At 37.6% G+C, this 23506-nt stretch overlaps 1 protein-coding gene across 3 annotated transcripts in view; it reads left to right on the forward strand.

Annotated features, from left to right (window-relative positions):
• Positions 1-23506, forward strand: part of KIF16B (kinesin family member 16B) — a 243612-nt gene that overhangs the window by 40946 nt on the left and 179160 nt on the right. For all 3 annotated transcript variants that reach the window (XM_084622343.1, XM_084622344.1, XM_084622342.1), the window contains exons 4-11: positions 4541-4657; positions 7896-7993; positions 9032-9141; positions 9765-9907; positions 11968-12136; positions 12301-12432; positions 17688-17863; positions 20898-20963. In XM_084622343.1, the coding sequence (XP_084478469.1) occupies positions 4541-4657; positions 7896-7993; positions 9032-9141; positions 9765-9907; positions 11968-12136; positions 12301-12432; positions 17688-17863; positions 20898-20963 (1011 nt within the window). The remainder of the gene's footprint in view (positions 1-4540; positions 4658-7895; positions 7994-9031; positions 9142-9764; positions 9908-11967; positions 12137-12300; positions 12433-17687; positions 17864-20897; positions 20964-23506) is intronic.

Consider the following 23506-nt stretch of genomic DNA (forward strand, 5'->3'; position numbering starts at 1 on the left):
TTGAACAAAAGATTTATTAAGCATTTGAGAACCTGCTTGAAACAGGTTCTTGATACTTCTCCCCAGAGTATTACATGCCAGCTTTCTAATGTAGAGTTGTAGACTTTGCCCTCTAAATTACCTTTCTTCCCTCACCCACAAGACAGCATATCTGTCATCCATAATTATGTAGATCTGGTGACTGTCTCCTCCGCCCAAGTCTAAATGTATGGAGACAGTTTTTCTGAAGACAGGCTTGTGTAATTGCATGCACGCTACATATTTTCACTTAATTTAGGCACACAAATGTGCACATTTGTATTCTACTAACTTTGAAATATATCATACTTGCTTTTTGCAGGCCCTTTGATGCTTATGACCTTCCCAATTCCCTTTCAGACCCAAATTAATTTATCTAACACAATTGAAATGTTTTTCAGTATCGGCACTTTCCTTTTTTTGATCCTGTACCAACATGTTAGGGCAATTGCTCCTCTCCTTTTATACTGAAAACTTTCTCATATATTTTTAAATAATGGAAATTCCTGCTGAATTTATGGATACCAGTGAAGACCTTTGGTACCGAGAGTTGCTGCAGGTACACTGCAGGTGTGAATGTGTGGTTATATTGGTGATTTAGAATTAAATGATACTGGTGAGCCTGATCCCTGAAGGCATGGGGGTTAAAACTAACAGGAAGACTAAAATAACTTCCTAAAGTAGAAAAAGGTACTTCAGGCCAAGATTAAGGTGCATTATTATAACACACTATTTTTATGCTAACCAATATGGCTCTTTGACAGGGAATTTCCACTCCTGGTTTTCTCGCTAACCATTTAATACAAACTAGTAGATCCCATTGTTAAAACTTCCTTGTTCATTTTTATTGTTTAAGTTATACATGAATCTACAATTTAATTCAAATGTTTGATTACTTGTGTAACTAAGGAAGTCATTAATTCTTGGGAATTAATTTTTTTCCATTGCAGTGGTTGCCATTGTATTCTTAGTTTTCTGAATTTTGTAGGTTTTATTTGTTTCTGTGCAAGTATACTTTAAAAAAAAAAATTAAGATAAAGTTCCTAAGGATACTAAGTGAAGGAAAGACTATAATTGAAAACATTCTTAAAAATCCTCAAACTCAAACATTGAGGCCCCAGTCCTGGAAAGCATTCCTATTTAGAAAGGGTGCTTAAGCATGTGTTAAGTCCCAGTGGGGCGTAAGCATGTGCTTTTAAAGTTAAGCATGTGCGTAAGTGCTTCGCTGAATAAGATAGATAGGAGCTTCCCTGAATCGCAGCTTGAAATCTCAGGCCATGTAAAACTTACTTATGCTTAACTTTAAGTATGTAAGTGGTCCTATTGGGGTGAATGGACCTACACGTGTGTTTTGACTGGGGCCTTAACTTGTGGTTACTCAGTAACATGATTTATGGCTACATGAACAATGACAACTGATGATCACCTTAGTGCCCAATCCTTGCTCATAAAATACATCATTATGAGTGAATAAATATTATGATTGGGACAAATATTGAAACACCTGCATAGCTCATTAACTATGGGAGTTTAATGTGATTATCCCAAACTCTTGATAAAACCTTCATAACCTCATTATGTTTGTGTGCTTCTTCTCCACCCCACCATCCTCTGATGTCCTTCCCAACGGGTGGATCCAGAGGTATGAATGCTAAAAACAAACCCTGGACAACGTTTAGGGTTATTTTGTTCTTGACTTTATTAGTTGCGTATGTAGGCCGTATATTTTTGATGTCTAAGACATTTACATTTTATTTACATATGCAAAGAGAAACTGTTAATAGGGGTTGGTATATTTTGTGATTCTGTGCGTGCTGGCTTTTTTCCCCACAGAAGCTATGGAATTTTGCTCCAGAATCTGAGCTTTCGCTAGAAAAAGCAAAATATTGTCATTAACCCTCATTTGTAATGAAAAACCTTCCAAATGTGAACTGAATGTAAAGTGATAGAATATCTATGGTAGGATTTTCTTTCACTATAACTGCACCTGGGCAAACTCCCTGTTGTAGGCATGCTGCACTGGTGTAACACTGATTTGTATTGTGGTTTTGCCTCTGTTTCAAACTAGGGCAAAGTGATTTGTTACAAGTCACTTTGACACCTGTGGAGGATTCCTATACAAGGTGCACTGCTTATGGAGAAAAAAATGCCAGTGAGGAAAGACCTGAGGCTGCAGCAGCCTGAAACAATAGCTCCTAGAAGAATGAACTGTACCATTTATATCAATAGTATGTTAACTGTGACTTCTAAAAATGACTTTTTCTTAAATGTCCGCATTCACTATTGATCTTTACAACACACACACCTAAATTTAAGTGTATATCCCACAATCCCAAACTGCCTCCCAGATTTTCTTGGGTACCAAAAATCCCAACAGTTCCCTGCCAAGCTATCAAAACCTCCATTGTCTATCATGTAATTGTGTTAAATATAAAGTTCTGTGGCACATGGAGAACTGAAGGCCATCTTCAAATAAATTGACTGTAGCTTCAAAAAGAAATACAACACAGGCTGTCCTCCTTGTATTATTCATTTTCATATATAATTGAAAACATTCCTATTTTAACTTGCATCAAGCTGCTACAGAATTTCCAATCTACTGCACCAGAGTACCACAGAAACCTTCATGCAGAGTTCATGTCCAGCTCACTGTGAAGCACAATGGATATGTGCATTACTACTGGATACTTGAATTACTGTCATGTTTAGTCCATTATCATTATACTTTTGCCATGTACAAATAGCTGAGTGATAAATGAAACTGTATCTAGCTATACATGTCCTATCAATGCCCTCTTGTGGACATGAGTTGTGCTACAGTGACTCAGAAATTAGACTAGAGCATTTTACCTGCTGATCTTTAACTGTATATCTGCAACAAGAATGAAGATAGGTTTTTGGTCAGTTGTACTGGCCCTTTGAAACCACTAACAGAATGCCCTAGCGATTCAGTCCTAGTGTTAACCGTGTGTATTGTTCAAATTGATGCATTGGGCAATAATTCAGAAAATGGTAATCTCTGGTTGCTTCTGTCTAAACATCATTGACTTACTTTAACCTGATCAAGAGTCATGTAGCATAATACAATTTTATGTTGTATAAAGATGTTCTTATACCCCTAGAGTAGCCAGATTGTATAGTGAGAAAGAAGAGACTAGTACTAGATTAGTAGAGGGATTAGGGATAGGAATGGGGTTATAACCAGGGCAGGATGAGCGGGGCAGCTGTCTAGGGCTCAAAGCGATGGGGGTGGTAAAATGGGTGGAGAAATGCCTAATAAAAATCGGCAGGGGGTGCAGATATGCTTGCTTGCCCCGGATGCTAAAATGTCTAGTTACATCTCTGTATAGGAATAGTGAGACACAACTCCATGAGGCAGGCTTGAGCGTACCCATAGAGGGATTACTAAAAATGAGGCAAATATTGGAACTGGATTTTTAAATGAATGAGGTGTGAGTGGAATTATTTCGTGATAATACAACTTCACTTTTTTGAACATTTGGGAAGATGGATAGTGGCAGTCTTCAAACACTATAATCTAGAGATGGTTGAGGGGCAATCAAAGCAACATGAAATGTATGTATGGATGAGGATTTCAAGAAAGGTACCATAAAAATGGCATTAAATGGAAGACACTCTCTTCAAATAACAGGGAGAGAGTGAGAGAATTGTGCTTACCATTGTCTAAGACACAGGTTCCCAAATCCTGGTACATGAGCTTATTGAAAGTGGCACAGTATAACAGGGTGGTTTGTCCTCTTTAAGGGGTAATGGGGCCTGGAGCCATCCAACCCCACCACAACAGAAAGGAACCAGGCACACCTAAATGGCTGTGTAGATGATCCAGGAGGATGGAGTGATCTACAGTGTCAGATTTGATGAAATTTGAGGGCAAAAGGAGAAGGGGCTATCTGAGGAAAGAAGGTAATTACTATAAAGAAGACATGTTCTGAGCTTTGGCCAGAAGGAAACTGAGATTGAACTCAAAAGTTCTATTATGTAAGAGGTGATCAGTGAAAGGAAAAAGGCCACTTGCCTCTTACACTTGGCTGAAAAAAGGCCACTCATAGTCTCAGGATCAGGGAAGGGTTTTCTTTTTAAAACAGGAATAGACACTTTCAAATTCTGTAGCACTGGGGAAAATATTACAGGTGTAAAGTAACTATTAACAATAGCAGAAAGATGGTCATTATATAGTGCCTAAAATTAGATTTAAAAAAAAAATGGGGAAGATCTAGGTTTGTTAGAGAAAGTGAAAAGGATACTTTGGCACTGCTGTAAACTAAATAGACTAGTAACATTCTGCATTTAGTCAAAATGCTTGCTAGCTAATTCTCTAAAGCAAATATTACTGGTCCAAACCGGTCGCTTGTGTGTGTTAGTGTCTATCTGCTGTTTTGCAGTATTTGCAATGTTATGTTTAATAGACTACATTAAACTATATAATTAAAACTACTGCAGATATAATGATTTTTTTATCTGTTCAGTCTCTTAAAGCCTTTTTTTGTTTGTTTTTTTTTAGGTTTTCAGAAATCTTGGCACAGATGTTCTTGCATCTGCTTTTGAAGGTTATAATGCTTGTATTTTTGCATATGGACAGACTGGATCTGGGAAGTCCTACACTATGATGGGAAATGCTGTACGTCGTGTTTTGCAGACTTCAGTTTTCTTATGCGGTTGGATTCCTTTTGGAACCATCATTCTCTACCTTGTCTGCACCTTGTTACTTCCATTTTATATCTAACTTTTAGTAGTTACCTGGGAGACTTCAAAGTTCCCTATAGTTATATGGGAGAAATTTTAAATCAGAAAAAATACCTTTGTGTTGCTGTTACATCTAATAATAAGCTATTTGTCGTACACAGATCAGAACAAAAATCTTCAAAAGTGACAAGTGATTTTTGGGTACTCAACTTGAGACACCTTAAAGGGGCTGTGATTTTGAGATTATGTATGCTCAGCACTTTCTGAAAGTCTTCCTGATTCCGGGGGGGAGGAGGGAATCAAGATGGCTGTTTGATTCCTATTTGGAAAACAAAACTTCAAGTTGGGAGTGGGAACTGAGAATGATCACGGCCGAGTTTGAGTTTTAACCCACTGTTTAAAAACATTACTCAGACTTTAAATTTAAGGATTAAAGTTCTGGATAACTCTGGCACAGGACCCCTAGCAAAGGAAAGTCCAACTGGAGGGGCATTCTGACAGGAGGAGAGTTGCCCACAATTGACTCCACTGAGGGGAGATTCTTGCTGAAAAAGGGAGGGAACTGGATGAGGAAACTTTTGAGCGGTGCAGCCAATGGCATGCTGATTAAGTGCATCCCAGAATCATCGTCTGCTGGCTGGACTCTCTTGTAATCCTTGGCTAAAATAATAGCCACCCTCCCGCAGCAGAATTTAAGAAGGGAATGCTGCCCTCTGCCAGTTAAATCCTTTTTGAGCTGTAATTGTGTCACTAATTTTCACCTCCCTGAGCTGGCAAGTGTGAATTTGGCTCTGTCCTGTACTTATTACTATACACACAGCATAAGTAACTTCGTGTATAATGTTATGAAGTTTTTTTTGTGTGGTGAATAAGCATAATAGAATGTTAGGGCCAGAGAAAATTTTGTGAAAGATATAAATTGCTGAAAATGGTATGCTAAGAAACATGCATATTGTGAGACTTCTTGAGTAAATCTGGTGGCCATTATCCTCAAGAGATTTTGCTGTTATATAAGTAGCAATGTTTGTTTGACCCAACTCAGAAATAGAGATCTACAATGATTCTTCTCACTGTGGGCCATAATTATTCTACTTTGGCTGTATATACAAGATTATATAAATGAATAGACAATGGCAGTTGGCTCACAGAGTCATTTGTTGAAAACATCTGACCCAAGACTCTACCTATAGTAAACAAAATTCAAGTTACAAGTAAACAGTTTCCTTTTTTTGCTATTCCTTAAAGTACTAGTACTAAAATTCTAGTTAAGGAATTCTTCACCTCCCTAGAGCTTACAGTGCCATTAGCAAATATGCATTGATTGCCAAGCTCTGTAAGTGGCACTGATAATGTGTGATGATATTCTAGTAACAGTGTATTCATTAGAAGAATGGATCCCCAGATGAAGACTTCACTAGTGTGTAATCATCATTGGTTTTAGGTGCCTGCTTTTTTAGATTTCTGATCACTTTTAATTAAATTTTAATAAGAAATGTGCAGCTATATTACCAACAAAACCACCAAAAAAACTCCAACTTAAAATTGATGGCTAAATTAAACAGAAATATAAAATAAAGGAAAGGTGCAAGCACATGCTTCTTCTGTCTGGGGCCCGTAGTTAAGTTTGCCCAACACTTCCTATCTATTAATAATACTGTGTTTTCAGTATGCCAAACTTTAATTGTCTTGGACTGAGATTTTCCATGCTGGGTGTCTGCTTCAGGCTCATTTTATATACACAATTTTTTTTGCTAAAACTATTCAGCTGTTAAAATTAGAACAGTGGTTCCCAAAATGTGGGTCGCAATCCCCAGGAGGGTTGTGAGATGTTGAAAATCTATGCAGGGTTTGATGGGCCAAACCTGAGTGGCACTGTATGGTATCCTCAGCCAGACGCACAGTGCATTCCGGGCTCTGTCAGGGAAGGACCTGGCCTCCTTCCTCCCTGGGGGAGGCAGAATCGGGCTTCTTCCCCTTCTCCCCCCTGCCTCCCAAACATACCATGAGATAAATTTTTAAGGCTACCCTGGGCAGGGTGGGCTTGCTTATCCTGGGGCTCGTTTTAACAGAGGTGAGCCTAAAGGGGGTCACGGCATGCAAAAGTGTGGGCACCACTGCACTCGAGCACATTCCCCTCCAGTACCTGGAAGTGAACTCAAGATTCTGGTGTCTCAGCATTCCTCTGCTGCTAGTAAATATCTGTGAAACCCCTTGGGGAAGTGTCTCAGCTGCTTCCTAGTGGTTGGTCCACATAACAGTAGAAGGTTATCTTCTGTTAGTTACTCTGATAGCTCAACTGGCAGAGGTTTGTGCTGATAAACCACATGGGTGTCTTGGAATAGCTGGAATATATGAACCGAAGGTGTTAACCCAGTGACTGTTATGCTAATATTTTTGGCCCATATATTTCATTACAGTTAATATTTCATTTTTTGGTGGGCTTTTACATCTTTGTCTCGCTTTTATATTTCCCCCCATCAACAGGTGTCAGTATGTTTCCACATGCTTCAAATTTTGTTTTTTCAGTTTTCAGAAACCTTGGAAATTACACACAAAAAACTGTGCAAAAAGAACATTAAGGTTGCAAAATAAAGCACTCAGAAATTGGGAAATACAAGAATTAAAGTTGCCTTAATTTACCCCTTGTGCACATATATTATGATAGTCTTTAATTACACTATTGCATGCTATATTTTCCACAGGACCTTTGCCTCACTCAGTGCGGAAGATGGATCTGCTTTGTGGATGGATCAGGGTTATTTAGTGCATGAGGCTGTTGTCTGTAGGACCCCTGCTTTTGTTGCAGGTGTCGGAAGGTGTGTAGTGAATGAGGCAAACGGTTTCAGGGAGAGAAAGGATAGTCTCATGGTTAAGGCAGTTAAATGTTGCCCTGGAGAACTGGATTCTTTCTCTGCTTTAAGTAGGTGAGATTTGTATGGACCAAATGTGTAGGGCATAGGGTAAAATCTAACCCAAAACTAAGAGCCAGTGCTAGGATCTGAATTGCTTAACCTCCAAGTTGCTATGGCAGTTAAATGAGATATTAAGAGTATTTGCTAATAATTCCCTTCTGGCACAATGACTGGGTATTGTCAATTTCAGTGATTTCTTCTGTTTTTAAAATATACAGTGCGTGCATGTAGTGATGTAGAAAATAAAAATTGTTGTTGCAGGGTGATGCTGGTTTAATACCTAGAATTTGTGAAGGATTATTCAACAGAATAAATGAAAAAATAAGATGGAATGAAGCATCCTTTCGAACAGAAGTCAGGTAGGTTTTATGTATGTTACAAAGATGGCTGGGAATGAACCTACTTGGTTATAAACTCCTTGTTTTCACATTAGTATCTTTTTGTACAATGTGGTTTTAGGGATGAAACTTCTTCTTTTTCTCAGCCTGAAAATGGATTTTTGTGGAAAGCTCTAGTAAAATGTTTTCAGCACTTCTCTGCTGGGCCTCCCACCCATTTTTTAAAATTATTATTATTATTTTATTATTTTTTAGTAGTGAAAATATTCATGCTTTTTAAAGCATCCTTCACTAATCCTTCCCCTTGCATTCAAAAATTTCACTGCAGACAGAGACCAAACTTGGAAAACTTCATCTCAGATGGTGAAAGTTTGACATGATTTATAGTCAGGTGAAATAGCTTTTGAGAATGGAAACACTTAACCTTAAGTTCAGCTGTTGTTGCATGCTCCATTTGTAATAATTTTAAAATACTATAATTCTGTGGTTTTTTGGCTTTTTGTAAGCAGCAAGAGTAGTAATTATGAAAAATATTAGATTTTTCTACATCCTGTTATCACTTGATCATGATGAAAACAAGTTTTTAACCTTTTTTACGAGATAATTTTCTAATGTCCAAAGTATAAAAAGAAAAGAAGTTTAACATCTTATTTTATTTTCTGTTGATACAACTATCGATAGTAATTTGCATCAAGATATAAGAGTTCTCAGTGGTATTGGGTTAGGAAACATATTACCGTAAACAAAACACTAGGAAACACATGGAGATGTTTACATCATAATACGATCTTTAGAAGTTCTGTTACCACAGAGCTTATATTGTAAGTGGTATCATAACTTGGTGAAAAAGTTACAGATTAGGATCTGTCCTGCAGAATGCCTACATGCAGGAGTGACTTGGAGTGAGTCAATTGGACTCATGTGGGTGAAGTCACTCCTATGTAAACTGCAGGATTGAGGCTCAATTCTACCATCTGAATGAGCTCTTTCCAGTAATTTTGATTTTTTAAATCTTGTATCATTCAATATTTTTTCTAAATTCAAATACTTTTGTTTCAGTTACCTGGAAATCTATAATGAACGTGTGAGAGATCTGCTGAGGCGGAAATCATCAAAAACGTATAATTTAAGAATACGAGAGCATCCAAAAGAAGGGCCTTACGTTGAGGGTAAAATCACTTCATTGCTTTCTACTTCACGAATATTTTCAGGTTTATGTTTAATTGTATGTCCCTGTTTTTGTTTTTAAATTGTCAGTGCAAATGAAGATGAAGGTGAAAGACAATATATTTCATCATCACTGTAAAAGCATTATTGGGAACAGCCTTTTTTATTTTCTACAGTTCTCATTTCCAAACTCTTCTAAAGTACAACACTTTTTTTTACTGAAGTGAAGCTCTGCTAAATGATTTCAAATCAGCATTAGGTCTAACTTATAAATCATGGATGTTTGAAATGAAAAGGATCTATTAGAATCTAACCATCTTAGTCTACCACTCTGCCAATGCCGGTTCTTTTCCCTTGAGAGGTTGGACATATGCTATATGCTTTGAAGAGAAGTATGCAATCTTTTTAACTATTCTGCTGTAAATATTATAATAGTCTGAAGAAGTATTCTTCACACGTCTCATTCTTCTATTTAAAAGAAAGAAAGGAAATCGGACTATAAATGCTTTCTGTGCTATTTCAGCACTGCTGCATTGTACTGAGGTGGACTTGAATCTCAATCAGTTCACAGTACCTTCATAAGTATACTTCTTTTTAATTTATAATAATTTTTGCTTCTGTTCAGATTTGTCCAAACATTTAGTACAAAATTACAGCGATGTAGAGGAACTTATGGAAGCAGGAAACATAAATCGAACCACTGCTGCAACTGGAATGAATGATGTTAGCAGCAGGTCTCATGCCATTTTCACGATCAACTTCACTCAGGTAAAAAGAATTGCATTGTCTTTAAATGTTTGCATGTGCTAACAGAAACATGTAGCTGTCAAATCAGCAGCTTCGGAGACCCAGTTACTTCTATTGATGCAGACACAGTGACGAAACGAGGACAGACACTTGGATGGATTTTAAGTGTCCGGCTGCAACTTTTATTAAGCTTAAACACAGGGGAGGGGTGTTATCCACCTATCACCCTTACTTTCCTATACCAGGCATTTAAGTGGGAATGGTACAAGGGCTCCTACCACATAACCCTTTCCCTAGACTGTCCCCTAGCACTCAGCTCGGTCTGAGGCCTGCCCTCTCCACCCCCTGAAGGGGACAAAATGTGCAGAAAGGTGGGGATTTCGGCCTTACCCTGTCCCATGAACCCAAGGCCCATCAGCAAAATCCCAAGTCTTTTACCACTGGGAAACATTCATTTTATCCTTTCAACTGAACTGAAAACCCAGGCTGAGATGAATTAACAACTCAACCAAGTACCTCAGTTAGGTACTAAGTGCATTCCTACTGTCACTTGTGGTTTGAAGGAGGTGTGAGGAAAGGCCTCTGCCAGTTGGCTCTCTGGGAGAAAATTCCTTCCTAATCCCCAAGGCAATCAGCTAGACCTGCAGCATCTGCCAGACTGAATTCGTATTCCTAGTTCAGGGTGGGTATGGTGGGGCTGCTGGAATGGAGCTGAAAGAGGCTCCTGGTGGCGTGGGCTCCACATTAAATCCCCAGAGCTGGTGTTGTGAGCCAGGTAGCATCTCTCACGTACAACTGGCCAATGGATGTTAGAGACTCCAAGGTGGGGAGAAGCTACTTGGTGTCCTTCAGTGAGTGTCTCCCTCCCTCAATGCTAGGGCTAACCCCCTTTACCACTAGTCCCATCAATTTCCCTCACCTGTTGAGGCAGGTGGGTGGTATTTGTCTTCTGCAGCAGAGAAAGGGAAAGGTATGTTTTTGTTAGAGTTAAATGTGGTATGATGAACTTCTCAGTGACTGTATTAAGACACTGTACATTATAGTGCCTAGTTATTCTTAAAACAACATTTCTCAGATGCACCATTCTGGGAGATAATTCACAGAAACTCAAGTTAGCTAAAACTCAGTGAATAACTAATGCATAGTCTCTTATGTTGCCATAGAATCCCAACAACAAAAGGGAAAAATTTTGAAAATCGTGTGATTTGCATAAAAGTAGCACATAAAAGTAGTGACTGCCTTTTATGCTTTAATGTTGGCCAGACACTCCTGAAATCCAGTCCCATGGCCCAAACTGGTCTCCCATTAACTGTTCCTCTTCTGGCTACTCGAGTCCTAACTTGAGTACATATTCATCTCATTCATCTCTGGACTAATGGGGTGACCAAATACATTCGTCTAGGTATTTGTTTTCCACTCCAATTCCCAGTAGTAGTCTACCTTAGAAAAGGGAGTTTACTATTTTATTTTATTTTATTTTATGGGGCTAGTAGGCCTATGGAGAGTTTTATGGAAGGAAGGTAGCATATGGCATGGATGCAATTTTAATTTTTTCCATAGCATGTTGCAAAAAGTTGTGTATTTTGTTAACAGTGGAATTACTCGGCTCCCAGCTTTTAGAGAAGGGTGGGAGGTAAGCCAACAAATGGTATCGGTATATTGTTCAAAGATGCTATATAAGTATGAAGGGGAAATCTGAGTGAAAAGTTTGTGTATGTAAAAACTGTAACACTGATAGTTAGTCAAAAATTTAATACAGATTTAACAGGTGAGTTTATTGTACTTCTTTAAAATATCAGTACATTTTAAGACATTTGTGGTTGGTGTGTATATGTAAATAGCTTCAATGCTTGGAATATTCCTTATGAAAATTACTTAAATGAGTATTATGCAGCTGCTTGTCGACAGAACTCCTTTCTTTGGTACCTCGAATACATCTGACTTCTAAAGCTCTACTACTGTAAACAAATTTAATGTAATCTTAAAACATGACATGGAAGATACAAACTGAATTCAGTAATATTCTGGAACTTCATTGCTTAATCCATTATTTTTTATTTTCTTTTTGTATTTTTCTTTAGGCTAAATTTGATGCTGAAATGCCTTGTGAGACTGTTAGCAAGATCCATTTGGTAGATCTTGCTGGAAGTGAGAGAGCAGATGCCACCGGTGCTACAGGGGTTAGATTAAAGGAAGGAGGGAATATTAACAAATCTCTAGTTACTCTGGGAAATGTCATTTCTGCCTTAGGTATGTCTCTGTTTTCTTTCATGCTCAGTCCCCTTTCTGCATTAATATTTGTTTTTGCAGTTGGTTTGTGTTGAATCCACTGCAGTGGGTAATAGCTCAATGGTTTTTAATTTCTTAAAAAAATTAATCAATATACAGAATTGCTTTTTTCCCCTCTCTCTCAGCTGATTTATCTCAGGATGCAACAAATCCTCTTGCAAAGAAGAAGCAAGTATTTGTGCCTTACAGGGACTCTGTGTTGACGTGGCTGTTGAAAGATAGCCTAGGAGGAAACTCTAAAACGATAATGATTGCCAGTAAGTGTTTTAAATTACTTTTCTTCATTCTTAACACTTTATACAAATTAGCTGTAAATATTTTGATTCCAAATGCCTCATTAAGAAATGGTGTTGTTTACACCTTGTTAAATTAATGATTACTTTGCAGAGCAAAGCATTCTAATACAGTCCATACCCTTTCGTTAAGTGTTCTCTTCTTCATAAAGTATGATATAAACGCTGTTGTCCTTAAAAAAAAAAAAAAAAAAATAATAATTGTAGGATGGATCCCTAGCTGTGGAACGAGGACATAAATATTTGTAAAAGCGGCAAAGAGTCCTGTGGAACCTTATAGACTAACAGACGTATTGGAGCATAAGTTTTCGTGGGTGCGAAAACTTATGCTCCAATACGTCTGCTAGTCTGTAAGGTGCCACAGGACTCTTTACCGCTTTTACAGATCCAGACTAACACAACTACCCCTCTGATACATAAAAATTTGTATGCTTAAAAAAAAAACAAACCCCAAACTATTTTATTACTAAATATATACAACCAAATTTTCAGGTAGACGTGAACAGTTGCACATATTTGTGTGTGCAAATCAGGTGTTTGCATGTGCATATCACTAGCTGTGTCTAACTGATCGTGTATGCCAAATATCTAGTTTATGTGCATTCACTGGGCACTTTATGCGTAAATTGTGTGTGTTCAAATGAATGTGCATGATTATGACCACCACTTTTAAAATCTGTACCAGAACTTTTTTGTTCCTTCTTTAGAAATTAATTTTCTGAATCTGTACTGTTTAGCTAATCTGATCAATTCAGGCTGAAATCAAACATCCCTATTTTGTGATTCATTTGCCTCCTAGACAACTCAGTTTATGTGTGTGTGTATGTGTTCACTGCTCTCATACCAGGCACCCTCTGTCTGTGATCTAAAAGTCAAGGCTTTTTTTCCCCTCCTTCTGGCTTGTATATCATCACCAGCAATAAAGATCCAGAATGTGAATATACCCCATGATTTTGTTGATGTGCGAGCTAGCTTACGTTCCCGTAACTATATTGTACCTGCAGCATTAATAGTAGAAAATAGTAATAAAGAATAGTTTGGTCTCATTTGACTCAGAATACACACAGGAGGCAGGTCTGTTGAGTAAGAATGTGCCATATCTACAGAGTTACTTTTCTGACATTAACAGAACTTTAATCTGTTGTGTTAAGCGTCATTATTTATAAGCTGCTCTTGTGAGAACTTTTTTACAGTTTAAACAGAAAGTTCAGTAATGGCTCTTTTCACTCAACAAACATTTACCTCTACATCACAGGGCGGATGTGCCATGGTCTCGCTTATCCCACAGTTCATCAGCCCATTGAAATGTCAAGTATGTTTCCAAACAAGATTATAAAGAAATAAAACGACAGTGAGATTGGGCTGTGTATGTTGCTTGTTTTTGTGTAGCAGAACTGAAGGGTGAAAGACAATGAAAAATTACTTTAACTGGTTTAGAGTAGCAGCCATGTTAGTCTGTACCCGCAAAAAGAACAGGAGTACTTGTGGCACCTTAGAGACTAACAAATTTATTAGAGCATAAGCTTTCGTGGGCTACAGCTCACTTCATCGGATGCATAGAATGGAACATAGACTAAGAAGATATAGATATACACATACAGAGAAGGTGGAAGTTGCCATACAAACTGTAAGAGGCTGATTAATTAAGATGAGCTCTTATCAGCAGGAGAAAAAAAACTTTTGTAGGGATAATCAAGATGGCCCATTTAGACAGTTGACAAGAAGGTGTGAGCATACTTAACATAGGGAAATAGATTCAATATGTGTAATGACCCAGCCACTCCCAGTCTCTATTCAAACCCAAGTTAATGGTATCTAGTTTGCATATTAATTCAAGCTCAGCAGTTTCTCGTTGGAGTCTGTTTTTGAAGCTTTTCTGTTGCAAAATTGCCACCCTTAAATCTTTTACTGAGTGGCCAGAGTGGTTGAAGTGTTCTCCTACCGGTTTTTGAATGTTGTTATTCCTGATGTCAGATTTATCCCTACAAAAGTTTTTTTTCTCCTGCTGATAAGAGCTTATCTTAATTAATTAGCCTCTTACAGTTTTTATGGCAACTTCCACCTTCTCTGTATGTGTATATCTATATCTTCTTAGTATATGTTCCATTCTATGCATCCGATGAAGTGAGCTGTAGCCCATGAAAGCTTATGCTCTAATAAATTTGTTAGTCTCTAAGGTGCCACAAGTACTCCTGTTCTTTTTACTTTAATTGGGATTCTCACTTGTCCTTTGCTTATGCAAGTGCAGTGTAACTCATCTCAATCTTGGGTTCTCCTGTTACTGGGGGAAGCATCTGGAAGGTAACAGATAAAGTTATAGTTCTTCAGTGAGTACTACCTAGTTGACTGGTACTCCCAGGATAATTGCTTCCAGTTCATGATCTTTAAATCTTTTAAAAATCTGTGCCATTCCCTCACCAGGTGCTGTCTTTTTGGAGTATAAACAGGAGGTGTGGCCTCCAGCTCCATTTCATCATTTCTGAATGCCAAAGTAACAGTCTGCTCACAACACTACTTGTTTCTTCATTTTGAGTATTTTTTACTGCTTGAGGTGTGTGTGTGTGTTCTTAAATTATCTAGTCAATCAGTTTCTTTTGTTTAAAAACAAGTTTTCAGCGACCGTGCCATTATGGGCATCATCCAGGATACTGCACTCTATGGGCTGCTTCCCCTTCTCCTACTGTCATTCCTTCTAGGCTGACTTCCTACCCTCCTGTGTAGTTCATCTCTCTCTCTCTCTCTCTCTCGTCTGACCTACATGGTGGAAGCATTTGAGAGCCCAGTGCTTGTAATGCTGTGATGTCTGTTACTGACACCTAAGTTTGGTGTCTAAGAAAGTCACACAGCCCAAATGTGTTTAGTCTGCCTCTTCTTTAACCAAACCTGCAAAGACCAGGAAGGCCACCTCATACTACAGATGGGAGAGTTTTTTTTAGGTCCAGTTGACTATTTTGGGAATCATATATGTTAAAAGTACCTAACACTTAATGGGCACCACTAGAAACAAATACAAAATAATTACAATCCTCTTTGCCTATTAAATACTATAAAGGATTTTTCCGTAAGGGAATTGTGACATTTCCCAGGATACAGTCTGGATGGTTGAATAGCTGTGTCCCCTTAGTTCTCCAATTGGGGTGCCTTTTATACTGCTTTGCTGTGAGAATAACCACTCCTGGTCTGTTTATACACAGCCTCTAGCATGCAAAATCACTCCCAGCTCAATTATAAGAATGCTTCCAGCCAGTCACTCCTGACTTATATTACAGGGTGACACCAGCAAATTCTCAGTTTCAGGCTTGTCCCCCAAAATGTGTGTCTTGTATTGCCCTGTACCCTCCTGCACAATACAGGCTCATAGAAAGTCTGTCATTTCGTTGTTAAAAAATAATATGCACAAACCCCGTTATATCAAATGGAGGTTTCCAGATGTGTCAGTTAAAACACACACTTGTTTAGATAAAACAATACGACCAGTTTATTAACTACTGAAAGATAGAATTTAAGTGATTAAAAGTAATGAGGGATAAAAGTAAAATTTGGTTACAAAGAAATAAAAGGTAAAACATGAATTAATACCTAACAAGCTAAGTGAATTTAAAGCAAAAGGTTTCTCTCCTCATATGCTTACAGCGGTCTGACTGGATTCCTTCAGCCAGGACCAGTCCCTCAGTTCAGTGATGCTCTTTTTGTCTTTCAAATGTTGATGCCGTGAGTAGAGATGAGGGGAGAGAGGTGATTTGGGGCCTCTGTTCCTTGTTTTCATCTTTCTCTCCTCTTCGAGAATCATCTCCAGCTGGGGATCAGACGATAGCAAGTCTGTCTGCCAGGATGTAAATTTCTCACTCACACCCTTCTAACTATCAAAGAATCATGGCTTAACCAGGTGATAGTCCATTTGAAGTTATTAACACCTGACTGAGCCATCAGTTTGCCTTTCTGTCTCTGAGGAACTGGTCTGGGCTGCTTTTCCAGATTTGGAAAGTGCCTTAGTAACATCAGACAATAGAATCTTATAACTTTACATAAAAATGTTCCCACATATTTTACCAGGACAATACTGATCCGCAAATTATGAGTTTTTAGTTTGTATTCTGCACAAAATTTATCATAGTTTTGTAAAAGTGGTGAACATAAGGGTACAATCTATCACAGGAATGAGTAGAATAAAGGAGTGATGATAGCATCTGTGGCAGTGTGTAGCATAAATGGACACAGAACAAGAGCTGAGGGAAATACATTCCATTCCCCTCCATCCCCAAATTTGTGAACCACTGACAAGGAAAAGCCCATACATTTGTGATAAACACAGAATGAGGCAAAGAGAAAATACCTCATTCTTCTACTGATGATTGTTTAGTTACTTTCTCAGAGCCCACATAGTCTCATTCTGCTATTCTGTTCAGTCTTATAAAGGTGTTAAACATCTTGTTAGTGAAGGTCAGTATCCCATCTCTTCTCTCGAGTAGTGTCCTATTTTCCTGTGCTATGATGATAGATACCACTATGGAATATCTGTCCCAAACCTTGCTACTCTACTTGTATTTGAGGATTCATTTTTTAAAAACCTTGGGAATATCTTGTCCATTTGCTTTTAGAAGCAGTAATGTATGGCTGCTATACTGGAAAAATATGTGAAGAAAACATTTATTGACATATTCAGTAAAATGTTCTTGTTCTTTCTCATTAAATTGCCTTTGTAGAAAAGCACTATTGGAGTCCTTTTGTGCATCATGTGAGCCTTGGAAGCAGTTAGTTCAAGGATAGTACTGTGTGCTGCCATATACCCACAGCTCAGCCCAAAGACCAAGTTTATAAGTGGGTGCTGTGGTTTCTTCTCTGTTCTTTTTTATGTCAAGGTATATCCTATAAATTCCTTTAAAAATGGACAATTAGTGTTGTCGTTTGCTTGAACCAACTTCCTCATTTGAAGATGGTATTGAGAATTAGAATAAACTGCTTTCTCCTGTTCTTGAGTTTGAACTCTGTTATATAGGGAATACATTCAAGGAGCATGGTATCCTCACCATTGAGTTGATGAACCTCTGAGTTTTATAAAAACCAGGTAGTTTGATGGCAAGATTTTTTTATAATCTCTGAATAATTGAGCTTGTTTTCTCTCCATCCAAAAGATGCCTATCTGACATATTAAATTACAAACCAACTTTATTAAGTGAAACATTTGGTGCTGGCTAAACTATTTCTGAATTAATTCTCAGCTATTTCACCTGCTGATGTCAATTATGGAGAAACCTTAAGTACACTTCGCTATGCAAATAGAGCCAAAAACATCATCAACAAGCCCACTATTAATGAGGATCCTAACGTCAAACTAATTCGTGAGCTGAGAGCTGAAATAGCCCGATTAAAAACCTTGCTTGCTCAAGGGAATCAGGTTAGTTTTAGATTTATGTAAAATTTTCGCTGAGTAACAGCATCTATTTCTAGATCCTAATGAGATCATTATCTTTTTTCATTATATTGACCTGAATAAACAAGCACTGTGAAGTCATGAATGAATGTAATTTTCTTCTTTGAATTGGCTTCCAATTGGCCAGTGTGATATCTGCTTTTGTGTAAAATTTTTTACCTCGCCTTGATATGATTAGAACATAATTATATGTTGTGGGTAAGTATTCACTGCAGCATATGGGCATTTAGGTGCACCACCCCATTAACAATAAAGAAATAGGTATGCCTAGCTTGGTGGGTTGAAAAGATACCCTTGTACATTTTTTTCAGCGCAAGAATATTCAAGATACCATAAAATATCTGAACACATACTTTGTAAATAAGATTAAATTCATGTTAAGACTTGTAAATATTATACTGTAGAGAAAGGTAGGGTATTTGAAAAGCTTGTAACCACAACGTCTTTGACTATGTAGTACTCCAGAGAGCAAATAGTGTGCTTAGCAAACATCTAAAAATATTGTTGATACCTCCATATAGTACAAAGTGCAAACTATGAATAAAATAAATTGATTATTCAATAAAGATGAAAGGACACATTCCACCCATTTTTCTCAGTCTTCAAATCAGAAAGTTCAGAACGTAAGACATTTAAATTTTATTAGAAAAATAGTTGTTTAATTAGTCTTGCTATTAGTCTGTTGCTGGTTATGTTTTAGGGAAGTGATTTTTTTGGACACCTAAAAGTATGGGAGTCTAATTAAAGATGGTAAAACTGGTTATATTTAGAAGAGAAACTCCAGGTTTTACATTTCTTTAACACTGAAGGTTTTTAATTTTACTATAGCAGAAAGTTTTTAAAAATAGTATTTGATATTGACTCCCATACTGCCAGACCTCTCACCTATTTTAGCAAGGTGACCATTTTTAATAGGTTAAGAAATTCCAGTTGTTAAACTCTATTTTAATTTGTTTATCATTTATGCGATGCTGCTTAACCTTCTAATTGCTGGACTGAACAAAACTTGTTTCCTTCTTAAAGACCATTTGTAAGAATCCAGGCTGGATTTGAAATATGTGATTCATTCAGCTACCAATGAACCAGTGAAGAAATTGTAGGTGTTACAGCTCTGTCCACCTAATAGTCACTCTAAATAACAACAATACGTTAATTCTATTGAAATGAATGTATATTTTTCATAAAGTTTCAGTGTCTGATTCCCTGAAAGGCGCCGTGCTGTTAAGTTCTGAGAAAAATGGAACGGTTAAGCCTAATCATACTGTAAATATAGATGTAAATATGAATTGATGACTCCATAGGTAAGGTTCACAGGAGTGTTCATCCCAGGACCCCTATTCAGTTGAGGAGTACTTGTCATCTTCAGTGCACAGTTTTGAGTGTCAAATATGCATATTAAGAGATCATATATAAAGAAGCACAGCTGCTTTGGAATTGTGCTTCATTCCATACTAAAGGTATTGTATGGAATGCTGGTTGGCATCAAAAGAATTCTCTATCCAGTACTAAGCAGTACAGTCCCTCTATTTTTTTGTATCTATTTATCCTTATTCTGTTTAGTTTTTGTTATCTCTTTTGGGTGCTGTAAACTAATTAACTTGAATATCTGTCTCTGGTGATTCTTGAAATTAAGGAACGTGATTTAAAGGTCTATAGTAGAATCTGGCTAATGGAGACTTCCAAACAATGCTATTGTGCGTTATCAGATTTTCTAATTGAACAAACATGATTGGGAAGGTGCAAATAAACTGTATTAAAAATTGTACTCTTTAATTTATTTTTATAAGTAAAAATAATTTCGTTTAATTATGGTATGAAATGTCCAAAGCTAGTCAGTGTAGTTTGGGACTTTTTCTAAAATAAAACAAAGTGAAAACGTAATTGTCCACAGTATCCTGCTTAAATATTTGCTGAGAAATGGGATGAGGTCCCCTTGCATATTTCGTGAAAAATATCAGGTTTGCGGATTACTAAAGGACATATTAGTACAATTCTACTGTATTGTAAATAGTAAAACTGAAAACACTCCATGAGGGTTGAATTACTCTGCTGTACTCTGTGCTTTGTCCTGTGCTTGTCTGGGGGAAAAGTTGAGTGATTTTGCTGGCAAGCTGACAATTTTTATTTCTGAAATATGGCTTGACTTTGCAAACTCTGGGTACACATATTTTAGACTGCTTTGAAGATCTAATACTTTGACATTGTTCCAAGGTGTAAAAGAGTAGATATCACAAAATAAATATGGCTATGCTATGAAGAATTCCAGAGAATGTCAAATCTTATGTTATAAATGTCTGTGAGGGATACAGGGCCAAGGAAGACTAAATTAATTGAATTTGTGCTGGTTGGTAAAACAGCAGGTGGTGGTAAATGTGTACAATAGAATATAAATCCCTGTATAATTTCTTCTATGGAGAGTCTTTATATTCCCAGAATATTGTATTGCAAATGCCACCATGGCTCATTGATAATTATTTACCCAAAATCCAACACTAGTCAACGTTACAAAAATATAAGCAGTTTTCTTTGTTATATAAGTATTAGTAATTTTCATGTTCCACAATCAAATTAACAAGATATATTTTTGCAATACAAATGTCATACTCATAGAAATGTTTATAGCAGAATAGTTAAATAGACACTCATGCATAGGAAATTGTCATCTATTGCATTTCTAAAAAATTGATTTTGTAGAGCCAGTTTGTCAAAATGTTGTGCCTTCAGCAGAATATGAATGTAGACAAATCAGTAAAAGTGTGTATGTAAAATTAAAAAATAAAATTGTATTTCAAATTTATACTTTGACAAGATTGCCACTAATGTGAATGTTTTATATGGATAAAGATGAAATGTCATCCACTCCAGATAAAGACTAGAATAAGATATACTACACAAATTTATTAAAATACCTGCCCAATAATATTTCATGCCTTCTAATCCACCATCCATTGTACTGTTTATTTTCCTGTATACTGATGTGTATTGTTTTACAATTTAGATTGCACTCTTGGATTCTCCAACAGCTTTAAGTATGGAGGAGAAGCTTCAGCAGAATGAAGCAAGAGTAAGTTATAATTTGATATTTATTTTAGAGATAAATGTGGCCTGGATGCTGGAGCAATAACAGCTCATTTTCAGGAACTTTTTGGTATACACACTTATAAACACTGGCTTTAATGTTGTGGTTTGTTTGTCCATTTATTTATTTGTTTGTTCATTTATTTTACAAAGCAGCATTTTCTTGAATTCAACTAGATGTAAAAACCTCAGATTTATTTTTTTAACTTTTTATAATAAATTAGAATTTGTAATTCTATTACTTGTTACACTGTATTTCACATAAACAGTGCAACAGAAGAAAATACATTGTAAATACTCTTGCATGCTTTCTTGAAATATATTTAACTGACTCATGTTTGAATAATGGAAAATCTTGTTCCCTGGGCAAATCTCCTTTTCTCTTCTCTGTGTATATTAAAACTTTTTGAGAAAGGTAATAGTAGACTATAATATGGAGAGTCAGAAAAAGAATGCAATGCCCACAGAAAAATGCACATTAAATTCTGGTATAGTGTTGGACTAATTCATGTTTCTAGTTTCTAAACTTGCCATAATGTGTTCTAAGAATCTGGGGCAAGTTTTCAGGAAGTAATGTTGGTCTGCCTTCCGATCTGGTATAACCATATGCAAATGGTTATTTAGATACCTAATCAGCTATTTTAACGTGCAGTAGTGATAATTGAACATATAAGTCTAGACGTAATGAACCTATATCTTTCATATCTGAGAATTTAACCCTCTTAGTAAAGGATTAAGATCTGCTTCATGTTGATCATATTTAGACAATAGCAGACTGTACAAAGAGGTAGCATTAATCAGATTTGTGAGGGAGGGGAGTATTTAGGATCTTTAAGGTAGGGTTGCTGGGCGTCTGGTTTTTGACGGGAACACCCAGTCGCAAAGGGACCCTGCTGGCTCTGGTCAGCACTGCTGACTGGGATGTTAAAAGTCCAGTTGGCCACTAGTAGTGAGGCAGGCAGGGTACCTGCCTAGCTCTGTATGGCTCCTGGGAAGCTGCCAGCATCTCTCTCTGGCTCCTAAGTATAGGAGCGGCCATGGGGGCTCTGCACGCTGCCCCCACCTTGAATCCTGGCTCCGCAGCTCCCATTGGCCAGGAACCACAGGCAAATGAGAGCTGCAGGGGTGGTGCCTGAAGTAAGCACCCGCACCCCAAACCTGGTCCTGCGCCCCAATCCCTCGCCCCAGCCCTGAGCCCCTTCCTGCCCTATGAACCCCTCAGCCCCAGCCCAGAGCCCTCACCCCCCTCCCACACCCTGACCTTCTGCCCCAGCCCAGAGCCCCCTCCCACACCCTGAACCCCTCATTTCTGGCCCATACCCCTTCACATGCCCCAACCCCCTGCCCCAGCCTGGAGCCTTATTCCACACTCCGAACCCCTTGGCCCAGTGCGGAACCCCCTCTGCACCCCAAACCCCTCATCGCCAGCCCCACCGCAGAGCCCTCACCCCCTCTTGCACCCCCAACCCCCTGCCCCAGCCTAGTGAAAATGAGCGAGTGACTGAGGGTGGGGGAGAGCAAGCGACGGAGGATGGGGGATGGAGTGAGCAGGGACAAGGCCTCGGTGAAGGGGTGAATAGGGGGTGTGGAAAAGGTGTTCAGTTTTCTGCAAATAGAAACTTGCAACCCTACTTTAAGGATCAAATGTGGATGTATGGTCTTCTAAAAACTTTGGGCCAGTTCCTCTGCTGGTGTAAACTGGTATAATTCCATTGAAGCTGCCTGAGGATTTGGCTCATTATAATTACTCAGTCTGCTAAAATCTGTGGAATTAGTATATCTCCTTTAGGAAACACATTTTTGACTCAACTAATTGATACTATACGTTATCTCTTTACATTATTATTATGACTCTTGATCATAATACTAATTTTTTAGGGCAAGTTGATGTCATCTGAAAAACTTTTACATTTTTGTTTAAAAAACATGAAACTACAAATTATCTAGGTTTCTCTCTCTCTTTTTTTTTTTTTTAAACTCAGGCTCTTTCAATGGGTTAAGCTAAATTTGATACCAGCATAGGCAAAATAGTAGATTCACTGGTGTAAAACCAAGGAGAATAAGGTCTCTTGTAAGCCATGTTTCTGCCTGGAGCACATTTATAATAGTTATCCTACACTAAAAAACTAGCTTTCTGTACTGTGTTCAGTACCTGTGGCGGAACGTGAATAATAGTAGTTTGAACATTAAGTTACAACAATGCTTTTCCTCCTTAAAATATTTGTTTAAAAATACTGATTAATATTAATTTAATCTGAATCACAGTTGAATAAATACACACAGCGTTCCCTGAGTATTGTTGTTACGAACGTTTAGGTGGGTGGTAGAAACTGCTAAATGTATGGTATTAATTGGAATATATTTTTCATGTCTGATAATATTCATTGCTTGTCCTATTCAGAAGTGTTGTCCTCACTATGTGGGATGTTTATCGAGTATGTTTTATTGTCCACTGTCAACCTCATTAATATGTTATGAGATTGCTGCTTAAGATAATTACCACAAGCATAATTACTGAATTACTGCAAA

The sequence above is a fragment of the Lepidochelys olivacea genome, assembly GCF_965140295.1.
Source record: "Lepidochelys olivacea isolate rLepOli2 genome assembly, chromosome: 3".
NCBI classification, from domain to species: domain Eukaryota; kingdom Metazoa; phylum Chordata; order Testudines; family Cheloniidae; genus Lepidochelys; species Lepidochelys olivacea.